Source organism: Epinephelus lanceolatus, chromosome 9 (assembly GCF_041903045.1).
Source record: "Epinephelus lanceolatus isolate andai-2023 chromosome 9, ASM4190304v1, whole genome shotgun sequence".
Taxonomy (NCBI): domain Eukaryota; kingdom Metazoa; phylum Chordata; class Actinopteri; order Perciformes; family Serranidae; genus Epinephelus; species Epinephelus lanceolatus.
The window spans coordinates 34,985,799-35,002,119 of NC_135742.1; the positions used below are offsets into that span (position 1 = coordinate 34,985,799).

The window sequence follows — 16,321 nt, forward strand, 5'->3', positions numbered from 1 at the left end:
ATTCAGGATTACGACTCTGAGGGCCGGCTGATTTCAGATCCGTGCCAAAACAGGACACCTGCATATGGGCCCGATGGCTACTGACTGGAGATATTAATTAAGTCGTGCGTACGTAGACGTTTCCTTTGATGCATGAAGATGGATCTCAGCATGCAAATCAAGTCCTTAATTGAAACTCAGCTGAAGTCTGGCCAGATGGCAGGTTGTTTTGTGCCACCATACCTAATGCCAGTACCTGTCCCTGTCTGCTGCCATGGCCTGTAAGCTCTCATCTCTTCAACAAATGCTGTGTGCAACTCCCCTTAACACACACACACACACACACACACACAGTTCACAGTAGGGAAATAGGAACAAAGACTGTGTACCTCGGATGAATTCCCTTTGCCACATCAAGAGAACACCATACTACTGTAAGTGGGCATAATAACAGGAACACTATATGCTGTATAATCTACTGCAATACAACAACACTGCAAAAAACACAAACAAACAAAAAAAAACAGCTTTGAGCTTAGCTTGTAAGGTTTAATTTACATATGTAGATTCTGTGTCATGAAGGTGATTATTCAACACTACTGTCATTTTTAAAGCTGGCGAGTGTGCTCTTCTCTTGGTTGTTGTTATTTTGTGCCAAAAAAACTGTGAACACGTGAGACGATAAACTTTCTGAAGAAAATGGAAATGTACACGCATGTTAAAAATGCAATGTAGTAACACTGTAAACGGGTGAAAATGGGTGAAAATGTCTGAATGTGGTAACTGTTTACATCTGAGATATTGAATGGGAGATGCAGCTCAATGGGACAGTTGGCCACAAAATCAAAAACGCATATTTCTCCTCTTGTTGTGCCATTTATTCATTTAAATTCTTTGATGTGAGTTGCATAGTACTGGAGATATCTGCCTCTTGGATGTCTGCCTTCTCTCAAATATAACGGAACTAGATGGCACTCGGCTTGTGGTGCTCAAAGTGCCAAAACATACTTTTGCTAAAACATTTAAAATCTATAGGAAGTTTGATAGGAAGTTGAATTGTCAGTTTTTAGAAGAAGCACTGACAGCAGTTAAACTAGCATTTGAAAAGTAAGTACTGAAAGCAGTTCAACTGTCATTTGAAGCTGAGTAGGAGTTACAAAGAGGTGGAAGACTGATTTAATTGATTGAATTCTACTGGCTGATCCCAATGTCAATATTTTTCAATTAAAAAAATCAATAGGGCCATCTTTGCAGCAATAACAGGAACCTCCATGTCATTTGTACCTGTGCCAATAAAGAGCATGTTGTATTCCCGCGGGTCCAAGCCTTTAACCCGATCCACGGCCAGCCTTGTGAAGTTGACACCCTTGGTGAGCAGCAGGGGGCGAGCCAGAGCTTTGCCCTCCATCAGCGGGTGCTTCTTGGCAAAGTTGAGTGTGGCGTCAGGCAGCTGCAGGGAGCTGTTGTAGCCACTCTCCCTGTCTGAGTTAGTTATACACTGCAGCACAGACAGAGGATGGAGAGATGGAGGGTGGGAAAAGGACACAGGGGAAATGGTGGATGGAAAGAAATGGAGGAAAGGGTGAAGGGAAAAGTGAGAGGGCCAAGAAGGAGAAAGAGGAAGAGGAGGAAACTTTTTAGCTGCAGCTGGCACAGGTTGGCATGGCTTGTTGGCTTTCAGATCATTCCCTCCCTCCCTCCCCTTCTCTCCTCTTCTCCATCTTTCTTTCACTCTTGCTTTCACCTCCGCCTACCATCACACCCCTTCCTCTGCTTCCCTTCCTTTCGTCTTGGATCATTACATTCTTAGCTTTTCGTGTTGTGCCAGCTTTTGCTCTTTTCCACTTTTATCACTACAGTACCCCACGCCACTCATTCCTGCCCCCCCCCCCCCCTTCATTATCGCTCCTCAGCCCACTTATCTCTGTTTTTGTGATGCAGTAGTTGACAAAAAAAACCAAGTGCACAAAAAACGTACATTTTAGAATAGTACTTCCTTTTCTTACTTCCTAAAGTTGCCTGAAACATTTGGATTTACCAAACATCATATATCATATGTGCTAATACAAGACTCAGTTTCTTACCGATCCAGGCCGTGGAACAGGGACAGCGCCGGTGTAACGCCCCCACCTTTGAGATGCCTCCCTGTACTCTTTGTAGTATCCTTCAAACACCTTCTTCACCTCAGCAATTGGGTACTGGCACACTGCCGACACGTCCACATCACCCCTGAAACATGGCAGCAAGGCACAGAATAACTGATGTGTGGCAGTAAAATTGGAGGGGCAGATTACCTTTCATCCACTTGTGTAAAATGTGACTTTTCAGTAGCAGATAGCTTCTGGATGCAGCACAAGTAAAGTCAGACTAACACACAAAAATGCGATATACTAAACAGAGCGGAATATGGTAAAATATATCAAAATACACACATCTGATGCATGTTGAAAGCACAGGATATGAACTAAATAATATGTTTACAATTGGGAAGAACTCTAGGTGAGCAGTCGTTCTTTAAAACAACATTTTCACAAATCACAGTGCAGTAAATATTAACCCTACAGCCTATAGTGTGCTTTATTGAATGAGCTGACATGATTAGATGTGTCGACACAGCTCCACTCTTTCTGTGGTGAAGCAGACTGATGTACAAATTGATGTACATGTAATACACCTCCTTGATAGGCTGCTGAAATCAATCAGTTGGTGCTGTGACTCAGGAAATGCATTTCATTTAATGATAAGGTCGGGGGTTTGGGATCTCAATTTTTTTTCCCCAACCCAATTTTAGACCCTAAGTGGGACTGAAATTGGGTACTGATGCATGACCCAGCCATATTAAATCATACTTGTGCTCCTCAACTCACAAATATATTTGATCTCCATGCTCATTCACTGGAATGAACCCATCTTTTTTATTTAGCTCTCAAACTGAAAGACATATAGTCATGAATATGTCAAATTTTGTACCCTAAATCTAGTGGGCAGTAGGCAGTTTAATTTTAGCGCCACTGGGCAAAACTCCCATATTAAACTTTGAGCATATTGTAACTGAGGTGGACCAAGACAGAAAACTAGACTTCTGAACCTCTAATTGGCCATCTAGCCCATAATGGGAGACTCTGGTCAATCACAGGTCATTTCAGAGAGACGGTGTTCCTATTGGCTGTTCTAAAAATGCAGATTAGCGTGCACATCCTTTCGGTGAAACCTGATTCAATGGTGGACAATCCTGTAAAGAAAAGCCCTTTGTAGATAGGAATTGTGCAAATTTGCAGGAAAGCCCAATCAGTCTTTTTTCAGCATTGGCAATATAAAAACAAAATCGGGGAGTGCAGCAAAATGCCGCCTACCTACTTTTGTTTATACAGAATGTGCCTTCTTCGGGGCAATGGGGGGCGTGAGCAAGTAACAAAACGTGTAGCTCAGCGTGTGACGTAAACAGTGACGTGGGAGGGAAGCCGCGGCTAGTCAGGCGGCAATTCTCTTGTAAATCGGCCCGTTCCTCCCCCCAGTCATCTGACGGTTAATGGCCTCTTCGTTTGCGAGGACAAGGAGGGCGCGCAATTCCTTGTCTCCCCAGTTGCTCCTATTTACAGTGTCTGTCAGGTTTGCTTTTCCCTCTTGCTACTAGCTGCACGCTAATTTCTGCCATCAGCTTTTTCCTGTTTATCCACTGCCAGTGGCTCGCACGTGCAGCGTCATCAACAGCTCCTCCCACAGGTCCCGTTGCGGAAGGCCTTGGTCTGTTTAAACTAAAAGGGTTCCGCCAATATGACTACCCTACGAGGCGGAAAATTGGGCACCTCAGATCAACTCGCCAATCCATGCCAGCAAAATGGCCCAACATTTGCGGAAAATCTGGCAGCATAAAAGGGGCTAAAGTTGCTATATCAGCACTGGCAACAACTGACCACACTGCAAAACAACCCAAAAAAGGAAGATGGACTCATCAAAAACAGAGTCTGAAGACAGTATCATATCAGCCGGAGGACTCAGAGATAGACAGAAAATGTTGCTAATAGTTTAACCTTCTGCTAACTGAAGCCAAAGGATTTGGTTTGCTGAAGCCTCGAATCATATTGTGTCCTCTGCCTCACTCCCTTCAGCTATGGACCACCTTGCCACTCCAGAGCCAGTCAGTGTAAACCCCAGCTCTGGACAACCCAGCCTTTCTGCCTGGTCAGCAAACTTTATGTTGCTGCTGTTACACAGGATAGACCAGATGCTGCCACTGGCCACCAGCACACTGTGACACCTGGTGCTCAAGCGGGTTTGTGCTGGCCTAATTCGAGTCGCTATAGCTGCTGAGGTCTGTCTCTCAAGCTGCTCCCTGCTCTCTGCAAGGAAGCAGTTGACAGTGGTGGGGAGTCAGAGAGACCATGGGGTAGCTAGCTAGCTATTTTTTTCTCATTTGTGGTCTGATGAATGAAATAACATTAAATGAATTAATGTATGGGAAACACTGGGTTACTGTATGAAGTGCGTGCATGTGGTGGTGTTTGCCTGGTGGGAGGGGCTTAGGACAGAGAGGGGAGTGGGTGGGGCTGCAGGAGGAGGGTGTATTTTCAATTTTTTTTCCCCTTTTCCAAATTTTTGCCCATCACAGCTTTAAAACAGGACAATAATGTTCTGGATTGGTTCTTTAGCAGGATGACATGCACTCAGGAAGTAGCAAGGTCCCAAATGTACAGTCTTACTGCAGTTATTTGTTTGAACATTCATTAGATACACAGAGTTTGAACTACTGCTGTAACACTGAATTCATATACTGCGATTTGTCCTGTAAGGGAAGTACTCTTCCAGTCTGGAACAGTACTGTTAATGTGCAGCAGTGCCACGGGTTTTATAAGGTGACATCAAAATGAAAGGACAGCCCTGATGTCTTAGCAAGTTAAAAAAGCTAGCCTATTCAGTCAGATTATGGCTTGAACTCTGAGTCGTCATTTACATAATGTCCAATTATCTTAATGTTATCTCTATCAAAGCCAGGGGGCTTTAAGGAATCTCCAGCGAGTCACACAGAGAAAAAGGATTAGGCTCTTTTTGTTTTTTTCGAGCGGCAGTGTAGGAACTCTGAATGAAGAAACAAAGCTTGAAGTTCAAAGCTGGTTGACTTTGCGATATGATATCTCAATGAGGAACACAAAAGACTCACATCAAAGGGCATTACCCGCAGATGGAGAAAGTCTCCAACTTTCCTCCCAAAGAAAACCTCCTGCCCTCGCTACTATTTCTTTGTCGATAAGTAACTCATTAACACATTACAGTTCTGTAGTGGTTAGACAAATGCCAGTCTTTACCCCACTAATAATACCACAATCACTTATCAAAACTAAGTCACTATTGTCAACATCCTTCTAATCACCAGATTGTAGTTTAATTATCACTTGAAATGAGTTTTCTTTTCAGAAGAAAAATGTCAGAAAAGTCGATTTGATCCTAAATTAATTTTTTATCAAGCTATAAACAAGGAGCCAGAAACAGTGGACATCAGCAGAGTCTGCTTTCCCTGATCAGTCTCAGAAGTGTTCAAGATATGTAATTTGCTGCTACTATGATGATGCGTTTCTGCTCCCGCGATGAAATAAAGTAGTTGGGTCATGACTCTCAAATTGGAAGGTATAAGACGTGATGGGTGATGTAAATAATTTGACTCAACCAATGAGTCAGTCATCAGCCTATTGATATTTATGATTAAAAGTTTGTAGCACAGGACCTCATTAAATCAGTCTGATTCTGTTTAGCAAATGGTTCACTATCGTCTGAAGCAACATCAAGTCCATGTGGTATTAAATCACCAATACAACCAATAAAACATGTTCAAGCACACTTGAGTTGTAACCACTCAAAAAAACTCCCATTACTGTCAGTTAAAGGCCCATTATATTAAAAGCCCAATTACACAGTAAATACCTAATCACATAAAGTACATAATTAGAGCCATCGTATCAGAGTGGCTGGCTGACCCACAACTTTAATAAAAAGCTGAGTGTCTGACATGTTGGCAAAGTGACGCAGTGTCTCGCCCTGACAGCAGATGGCACATGTACTAATTAACTCGCATTCATCCGAGGACGACACTGAAATTGAGCTATATCTCTAGTCTGTGTTACATATCTCTGAGAGTGCTCGCACTGACTTACCACTGGGCATGGAAGATGCCGTAGAAGGTGGTCCCCCGCCAGTCTGGGCCTGGCAACGTGAAGACAGCCCTCAGGTTGTTGAAGTATACGTGGCGCTCTGGGAGGGAGCACTCCAGACGGGCCTTCTGGAAAGTGGTCCATTTCTTCTGCAGGGTCCTGGTACCACCCAGATCCCCCTGAGAGAGGACATATCAGATCTCATCAATGGCTGATATGGGGCGATTAAATGTGAATTATTTTAAATTATTTCAAAAGCCCCCCAAAAATGTTGAGCTCCAGTAACTAGTAACTATTACGATGTCCTGATTGTAGTACAAGAGACATATGATCTGTGAAAAAAATCATGTTCCTCTTGCTCCTCTTAGCGCTGCTGATGGCATTTGCAAGAATCCCCCATGCTTGAATAACAAAAAAAAAGAAAAAAAAGGAAAGGCACCAATCAGAGCCAGGTGGTGCCCAAATGCATGTCAGTCACTGCTCAAGCACTCACTGTATTGCCAACAACATTGTTCACAGCAAAGACAAGTAAACAGAAGAAGACTGATGATGAATAGCCAACATGATCTCATCCCAAATCGTCAAGTACTGCGCTTGGTCAGTGGACTTTGGGCTACTTATCCTCCTGCATCTGTTGTTGACTACTTACCAGAGCCCTGTCATTCTGCTAGGAGTCTCTTTTGCTCAATTCACTGTACTCAGGGCTCAAATTCAGCTTTTGAAATTGCAAATCAGAAAATGTAATATTTTAATTTCAAGAGGTCGAATCAAAACAAATACATTTGGATACATGGCTTTTCAAAGTAAAATATTTCAATGCTATGATCTCAGTTGTGTTAAGATTTCACTACAAAGTATTCAGTGGCTGTTAGAATTCAAGTGCATGTGTCTCTTATTTGCTTCATTACACACACGGAGAGACATTCAGGTTGACTGAGTGAGAGCATGCAAAAAACAAAACATAAAGCCTATCAGACACATTATTAAAGCATCAAAGCAGAGTCTTTTCTGTTGCTGTAAAACCTGTCTGAAGGCGATCTTTAACTTTACCACTGAAATCTAATGGCATGAACCCCAGCCTGGCCAGGTCGGCGAGAGATTCTTTTAAACTGTGTTACTCTCACGTAGCACACATCCAACACAACCTTTGCAATAATGTGGCATTTTTGAAAAAACAACTTTACAGCAGCTGAAAATCGTGTGTTTCTTGGCTTGTGGCGCTCAAACTTCTCACCTTACTGCAGTGACGTAGTAGTGTACTATAGGGTGTGGTTTGTGCACCGTGACATCACAGATGCAACCGGGCAAGCTGGTAGTCAGTTACTCTTTAAGCTGACAGCACTTTGCTTTCTTTCTTGCTCTGTTATGTTCCTGCTGCTTATGTTGCATATTTTACCCTTGTTATATTTATCTTTAATAAAATTTTAAAATGTATGGCCTCAATGTCAGCTTTTGCCTGTGGTTTAAAAATTGGCATTGAATATTGATATTTTTAAAGGTGAAATTCCAGTACTGTGACAACACCTACAACTGATGTATGTATTCCGTATACATACTGTGCTGTTGCCATGTTGGAAAACCGCTTAAGGCGCATTTAGACCCTGAGATGTTCAAGGGTACCATTAAAATGCAGGCTAACAATAATATTCAATTATACAATAAGCATTGCATATTGATGAGTGGACCCTTTATATAGTATATTGTGGGCTCAAAAGAGGCCTGTCTGCCAGATACGGCTCACTCCTATCATCCTCAGTGATTGCAGAAGCTGTAAAAAAAAAGGAATTAAAAAATGCAAATGCTCATAATACAGCAGTGAGATGCAGACATTGTGCTGCTGCAACGGCAATATCAGCAGGATGAGCTAAATTATTCATTGCTCTGGTACACATCATGTGTGAGCATCTGTTTGTAATTTCATTCAAAGAGCTTTATTGTTCATCACAGTGCAGACATTAAAGGGCACTTCCCATAAAACAGCACATATATTGTACACTTAATTACACACATCTTCTCACAGTGTTAACAATCTGTCTCTATTTCGCTCAGTTTAAAGGTTACCGGGATGATACGTCTGCATGCATAACTGTGACATGACACAAACCCTTGTTGTGTTAACGAAAAGGTCACTAAAATCATACGAAATAAAACAAATTGTTGTCTTAAGTCTCACCAGTGACTCTCCTCACAATTAGAAGTCCCTCTGATGTCTGGCCATAATCACTGTGGTATATCAAACCTAATCAGTTATCCTAATGAGGCCATTAATTAAGCAAATGAATGCATTAATTACCAAATAGCTCCATGTCAATGTAATTGTCTTCGCATAATACATTGTTAGTAAACTGGTGTTTAGCTGAAATTCAGGGTGGGACAAATTAAGGTCCAGTGGTGATGTGTGAGTGGTGATACAGCTGGCGGGTGTCGTTCAGTACTTCCATTGTCTCCAACACTCGGCAACTCACACCGAAACAATCTAGATTGATAAAATTGGAAAATATGTATTTTTTATTTCAGGGTGAATTGTCCCTTTAAAGCATTACGCCATTTAAGCAGTTCCTTATGCCAAACATACAGGTTGTGAAAACACTTAAAAGACTAAGGTCTGACACCCTCTCACATCTAAAGACAATGTGATTTTTTTAGTCACACACTATAAGATTTCACAAAGACTTGGGATCCTGCAGGGTCACTATTTGTAAGAGTATAACTAGATTCCTTTTGAGATTATTTCCAATCCGGTGGAATATATTACGACAAACTCCCTTTAAGAAACATGACATATAAACAATTCCTAACGTGTCTGCAACACATAACTCTAGAAACACACACAAATAAAGCTGTTATTTGTTGACAGCAGTCTTGTTTACAAATTTAAAATTTTGGATTATGTTGCTTGGACTCGCTACAGGCTCTGTTGGTTAGCTGCACTATTTTAGTAGGATGAGACTGTGGGAGTGACAGGCGAACTGTTTCAAAAATTAACATTTCTTAGTAAAATAAGCGGCGATTGGTGGACCAGCTACACGCTGAATTAAACACTGACTCCTGTTCACTTCACAACTCTGCCAGTTTCTCCTCCTTTTTCAAGTTCTTATGCCTCCCCGGGGGCCCACTCCATGTTTACTGTCTACCCTGTTTGCTGCTTTGTGTTTGGTGCTGGAGAGAGCACAACTATTGGTTGTTGACACTGCCCACATCATGAATTTCAGTACTTGTGTGATCCACGACTAAAAACTCGCAATAATATTAAACATGTCTGAGTTTATCAGAATGTCAAGACCAACTGGACTGACCAAACGTCCTCTTTTGCCCGGACATGTCCACTTTTGGGTCCATGTCATTGGTTCGACATCCCATTAGTCCAACTGTCCGCAGTGCTGAACGGCTCGCGGTGGGCGTATGGTGCGCCGCGACCGGCTTGAGGCGGAGCAGGCTCACCGCTTATGTGTTTGTCACTTTCTTTTTCATTTTAACCCACACCATGATCTTTTCCTGACCCTAACCAAGTGGTTTTTGTGCCTAAACCTAACCACACCTTAACCACAGGGCATCATGATGATTTCGGAACGGACTTCAGAACAATGAGTTTAATATGGTCGAACCAATGGGCAGTTGCCCCCCACATTTCACGTCCCGTCCGGGGCGTCCGGGGCGTCCGGGGTTTTTTTTTATAAACTGATGATAATGTCCGGTTTTCCATGTGTTTGTGTGTGTGTGATAGAGTGCGGCACGGGCAGCATATTTCTGTCTGAACCCGGACCGAGCCCGACATTATTTAATGACCAAAGCACTGAGTTTGTGCCACACAGTTGTTACAGGGTATTTAACAGGCTGGGCATGCACTGTGGGTGCTCAGCTGCGGAGAGGGAGACCTCTGTGTTTGAGACGGGAGCGGGCGGCGGGAGGTCCGACGCTTCTATCGAGAGGAGAGGGAGAAATAAAACAAAATAAGATAAAATAGGAAAAACCTGTCTCCCTCTTTTATTTTCAGCGTTTAATCAAGGCGGAGGCGGGCGGCTGAAGGTCCGAGACTTCCAGAGAGGGGAGAGGTAGAAACAAACAGCCAATGTGTGTCTGTGTGTGTTATGTTCAGGTGTTGTCACGTAAATAACAGTGCCCAAGCAATAAACAGGACAGACAATAGGATTTCATTTATTATTACACTACATTTTCACTGAAAGCTGACTGAATCCGACCCGAGCCCGAATACAATTTATAGCTACATTTCTGACCAAACCCGGCCCGACCCGTCGGGTACCGTCGGGCTCAGATCGCCACACTCTAGTGTGTGTGTATGTGTCCCCTATTGAGGCCTATCTGAATTTCTGTCTTTGAGAGATATTATTTTGTAATATAACTGAATTTTCTATCCATACATATAAATTTTAAATATATTAAAATTATAAGGCATCTTTGAGTAAACTGCAAGTATCATTTAAGTAGGCTATGTCGTGGCCGGCCGAGTGTCCTCTTTTTTGGAAATCAAAATATGGTCACCCTAAAAAAAACAGACCACCTCGCCATAACCTTACACCAAATGATCGAGATCACAGGAACGCTCACCAACTGAGGTAAAACTTTAAATTTGTCTGCCACAGTGAAATCATGTAAAAAGGTAGTTTGGTGTAAGGCTAGCATTAGTCTTAAAAAACATCTTTTATTATATGAATCAGATCATGTCTGAAACAGAAAGTATAAAGCGTCTATCATGTTCAACACACCACATTGCACTGCATATGTCTTGGTAGATGGAGGGAGCAATGCGGTTTAAATCATATTTGCTGAACGATTAGATGGATGCATACAGTATGGCAATTCAGTGATTACAACATGTGAACGCTCATCTGTCCTCAAGTCAAGATATAAGAAGGGAGATTCATAGATAAAAAGATTGGAGCATTGCCTATCTTTTGAGCCCTCTTGAGAAACTGCGCGTCTAAGTGCTTCTTGTGTTATCTAGAAAGTTGCGTGCTCTCAATTTTGGCAGTTTGTATTCACTGCATAAAAATCCAACTCCAAGCAGAGCAAGTGTTCTGTTCACTTTGCTTTGTAAGTAACGTCAGACTTTTTTTAAGTGTGATTCATCAGATGTACAGCTATTTACTTATAACCGTTGAACAACTCTAGCAGTTGCCTCCTTACATGGGCATCCCCCTGTTGAAGGAGCTGGAGCCCAAAACCGTTAGTGAGTGCTGTCTCTTATTATATTAAGTGCTCAGAAACAGCTGCCAAAACAGCTGGAGAAAACAGAAAACAGCTGATTCCCAGCCAAGCATGCATGAAACTATAATTTTGCAGTCACAACTTTTGAGCTCACAAATGTGCCACGTGCACTCTCGAATAGTCACTTGCAGATTGATTACTGTTTGAATAAGTTGGTGCTTTTCCTTGATTTTTGTCATTAATAAACTTTAACAGATTCGCCACACACAGAGTGAGAGTAAGGCAGTTTTAGGATAACTGAATCTGATCAGTTTTGATTATCAGCTGGTGTATTACCTTGCAGACTCGGGCCACTCTGGCCACAGTGAGCTCAGTGTCACAGTCCAGCTCTACTGCTCGCTCGCTGAAGAAGAAGTAGATCTTGTCGTCGTCCCCGTCTTTACTGCCACTGCTCTCCCTCACCAGGGCTGAGCCCACAAAGTCCGGCTCTGCACACACAAACACACACAGGGGAGTGGCATCAAAGAGTGTATTTACACACGACAGTAAAGACATACATCACGACTGAACAAAAATAGACAGCTGCAGCCTGTAGGTACATTCGGACTGAATCACACCACACAAACACATACAGACACCCAGGCTTGACACCTCCATCTCATTCCCTGCCGCCCCTTCTCACCTCTCTGTCTATTTTCTATCATCACTCTCTCCTTCGCCTCATCTCTCCTCCAGTAATTTCTCGCTTTCTGTCTCTCCAGTGCTCCCTATTAGCGCTACATTTTCTTTCTCAAACTCTGTCTACATCCAGCCCTCATTAGGTCGTGAATGATATGTTTTTTAAAAAAGGCAGATACAGACATTTGTTGGACTTCAGCCGCAGGGGGCTTTAAATTTGACTATTTTTAAGCAAAAGGGTTTTTTTTTTTTAATTACAAGGATACAGTGTTTCCCCAGATGGACTGTTCCTTCAGTGTAAAAGCCTCCGAAGCAGATTTTAAGAGTACATTTCTACACTGAAACCCAGGTCAATTACTGTAAATGTCTTTCAGCTGGTTAGAAGCTACTTAAATTAAGGTGAGGCTAGCTCCATTGGTCTAGGGCTAGTTTTTAATAATAGCTCCATATCAGCATGAATAATAAACGCACACATCGATCCAAACCTTGGCCTCATCTGTATGTTCCTCCCTCCTCCCCCTCCATTCTCTATTCCCCTCACCTCTCCCCCTATCGTTTCATCGCCAATCCTAATGTCTGTTCTTTCATCAGGCATTTTTCCTGCTGTGACTTCATCCTCTTCTCTCCCCCTCATTTCTCTCCAAGTGGCTCACTCCTTTCCCCACCCCCACAGCCCCCCAAAAGATAACAATCCTTCGCTGTAGCCGGGTCCTGCGCTTCATTTCCTGCAACTCATTTCTTTTTTTTTCTCCTGGTCTTTTGCGTGTTTCTGGTTCTTACTTTTTTAATGAAACTCGCTTAAAAAGAAGCCGCTGTTATCGACCTCTAATGCGATTCATTTGGTTTGAATACATATTTAATTTGTCAGTGTCACAGTGTCTTGAAACAAATCTTAAACCCCAACAGATGCAAAATATTTTAGTTTACTTCAATACGAGTATGGATGAAGAGATACTTTTCTACATATCTTCAAGATATGTAGAAAAGTATCTCTTTACCCTTAAATTAAGACTTAATTTTCTTCTGAAAATAAATTGTACAACTGACAGTTTGCCCTCCCAACACACACAGTATCTTTGTTAAATATCTTTTTTTGTTTGTTGCTTTGGAGGTAGCTGCCTTCTTTTATCGCCTTTTCAAAATTAAGACACACACACACAAAGAATTCAAGTGTAAGACATGCATTAAACAGTGTGTATATCTGCTGTAACATAAGCTACAAACAGTATGCACAGCAGCTAGCCTGTAACTACCTACAGCAGAAAGCTAGCAGTAAGCTAACAGTAGCTATAAACACCTCTACTAGCTAGCACAGACATAGAAGGTAGTAGGTAGGAACATATTGTTAGCCACCTGGCCCCCAGGAACTGTGTCGGACTTTGAAGCCAATTTTAAATCATGGCCAAACCATAGGCTAATAATACCTAGATAAGCCAAGATGGCGCCTTTTCGATCATCTGGCACATATGCCCAAAAAACGTCCGTCATATGTGGCCCACTGAATATGCACAGTAGTGTTTCTAGTAGATCCTGCTTGGCTTACAGACTTTACATTATGGTTTTTAAATCACTTTTGTCAGCTTGAGGAAAGTTTTACAAATATCAAACCTCCATGAATCAAAAAACTGGAAAAAAAAACTGTAATGAACAAAGCCCTGCCACCAGTGATGTATCCATTTCTCTTTATACATCCACATTAGCTATCTGCTCCACAAGATAGCATTACATTTGCCAAATTCCTTGGTTAATCCCTTTCTTAAAGCCTTTTAGTTTCCATAATTGAGACATATTGTTTGAAAGTACAAAGAATAAGGCAGCGATTTAATCTCTCTGTTGCTTGTCTAAGTATGTTTTAGTAAGCATCCAAATATTAGAACCAAATAACATTTTAATTAATATTATATAATACTAGGGCTGATTTGCTAATATGCAATAGGAGGACAATGCTGCCCTTTATTTCCGTGTCTTCTATATGCACCATTAAGTGGTGAGGACACTGACCTTTCACCTGGGACATGCTTTACCTTTCTTTACTGTAGTCTTTCAGCATTATACCATGCACTGTACGCAGCCAGTAAGTGCAGATTTAAGAGCCTTTTACATTTGTTTTAACACAAGCCAGCTGGAAAGATTAAAAACTCAGCTGGGCTCAGTTTTCAAACAACTCATTAGAGCTGATAAAATCTGCTAACAACAGTCTTCATTTCAGCCAACAGAATCGTCGGTTGTCAGCTAGAAATGAAAAGTCTGCTGTTGTTTACTTCTGTGTGAAATCGAAGATGGGTCATTCTTGTTATGCAGCAACATTTCCGTCCCCATTAATTACTTCCCCATATATATATATTTTTTTTAAATGTCTCTCATATCAATGACAAATTTCTTAAATTATAGATTAAGGTCTTCTTCACCACAGAAACATTAAATAAGGGGAATTAAAGACTTTTACTGACATTTTTGATACATGTGCTCGATTCCACCATGTCCCCAGTGCAAAGTAATTACTTTCTACAAAAACTATAAGACAGAAAACTACTAAATACTCAGATATTCTTTAATTATTTGATAGACTATATATATATTGGAAAGAACTATAAGAATTATATTTATTTTTTACCATTTTCATCATGTGGGAAGTAATTTTCCATCCTGTTAAATGGTAGTTTCTCACCATCCAAGAACAAAAAATTAAACTTCCACCGAGATCATTTTTAGGAAGTGACATTGTTTTTGGAGGTAACTCAAAGGAGCACATTAGGGGGAGCATACATTTTTCGATGCTACAATAAATCTTTTACAGATGTAGACACAGTAGCAGAGTAGGTTGGGGCTGAGTTAACGACTAATTTTGTTATTCTTTCCATCCTTGCTTTCCCTTTTACTCCCCCTGTCTCTTTTTAGTTGGCAGGTTCACCACTTCTTTCACTTTGTCTTTCTCATGTCCTCTTTTTCACTTACCATTGAGCCAGGCAGGCAAGTATTCACTCTTCATGCTGTAGTGCTGTAGGCCCAGGTTCCTCAGAATGACTGGCTCTGTACCCAGGAAGTTGTTGAGCGTTGCTGAGTACAGCTCCTTATCTGTACCAACAAAATGCAAGCTTTAGTTTAATTCTGTTCTTCAGCCACAATTGTACAGGCCTGAGAGAATGACATTAGTTCAGCGGGGAGACACAAAGAAGAACAGAGAATGGATGCCTATAGGTTCAGAGAAGCTGTTCACTCTGGAGTGAATGCAGCATGCAAAGTTAAATTGGACTCCTGGACTCTTGGTGCAGTCACACGGCTACACAACAGATGGGAAATGCTGCAGGAGCGGTTTGTGGAGATTTGATGGACATTTTATGCTTCTGTTAAGGCTGTAAAAACATGGTGCTGTTCACTTTATTGTGCAGACTGCCGAGATGGAACAACGGGAGTTGACTGTGTGTTTGATGTTCATATGAATGTCAGTGCAGTTCCAACTAAGGACTAATGATGCATTTTTGGTTTAAAATGATCCTCAAATGATCGTTACACCCGGTCAGAAACACTTTAAATGTTGAATTTTAAAACTTATATTTTCTTATACTACAAAAAAGTTTGTCTGTATAGAAAGTAAGTGAAAATATAGATGCATTTACATAACGCAAAGTGCAGTGTGTTCTCATTCAAACACACACTTTTACTCACCCACTATCAGGCCAGTATGCCCCTTGGCAGGGTCATATGGGCATTTACCCTTGCCATCTTCCAGGGCTGCAGTGTTGAGGGTAAAATAATCCGAGTTCTGCAACACACACAAGCACACAGAAACACTCCATGTGTATTATAACCCACACGACACAGCTGCAAGCTCTGTCTGTCCGTTACAAGGACCATGGCCTCACCCTTCGCCATGTTGTCCTACTGCATCAGTGTCACATGCTGTATATATACACTCACACACAAACACTCTAGCATTCGCACATTTAGCTAACACAGCATGGGATACTGTTTTCCATTGCATTTATTTTTATTTTATCACGCAGCGGTCTTAGCCTGAGGTCAGATGGCAGACATCTTAAGTTGACACCTGTCAGCACCGGCTCACAGTAATTTCATCGAAGGAAAAACACACACACACGCACGCATGCACGCACGCACGCATGCATGCACATGCTTACCACGTAGGTGCATTTGGGCTGGAAGGCGTAGGTGCCACAGGTGTAGAGGTGTGTGTGGTTGTAGCTCTGCAGGAAACGGATGTAATTGAAGCACTCGGTCTGTGAAGACAAGAGGTCACTGTTAGAATTCCGTTGTCTTTCTTAACATCATCCTACCAACTGGGGCAGCTCAGACTACAGAGGTATACTTTTTGTCGTATCTCACAGGTGCCTTAT

The 16,321-nt window shown here is 41.8% G+C and overlaps 1 protein-coding gene across 2 annotated transcripts in view; it reads right to left on the reverse strand.

The window, feature by feature from the left end:
• sema4c (sema domain, immunoglobulin domain (Ig), transmembrane domain (TM) and short cytoplasmic domain, (semaphorin) 4C) overlaps positions 1-16,321 on the reverse strand; it is a 139,845-nt gene that overhangs the window by 32,615 nt on the left and 90,909 nt on the right. For both annotated transcript variants that reach the window (XM_078170899.1, XM_033620314.2), the window contains exons 6-12: positions 16,106-16,204; positions 15,633-15,729; positions 14,922-15,041; positions 11,625-11,776; positions 6,126-6,301; positions 2,064-2,208; positions 1,264-1,477 (exon numbers count right to left, since the gene is read on the reverse strand). In XM_078170899.1, coding sequence (XP_078027025.1) covers positions 1,264-1,477; positions 2,064-2,208; positions 6,126-6,301; positions 11,625-11,776; positions 14,922-15,041; positions 15,633-15,729; positions 16,106-16,204 — 1,003 coding nt within the window. The remainder of the gene's footprint in view (positions 1-1,263; positions 1,478-2,063; positions 2,209-6,125; positions 6,302-11,624; positions 11,777-14,921; positions 15,042-15,632; positions 15,730-16,105; positions 16,205-16,321) is intronic.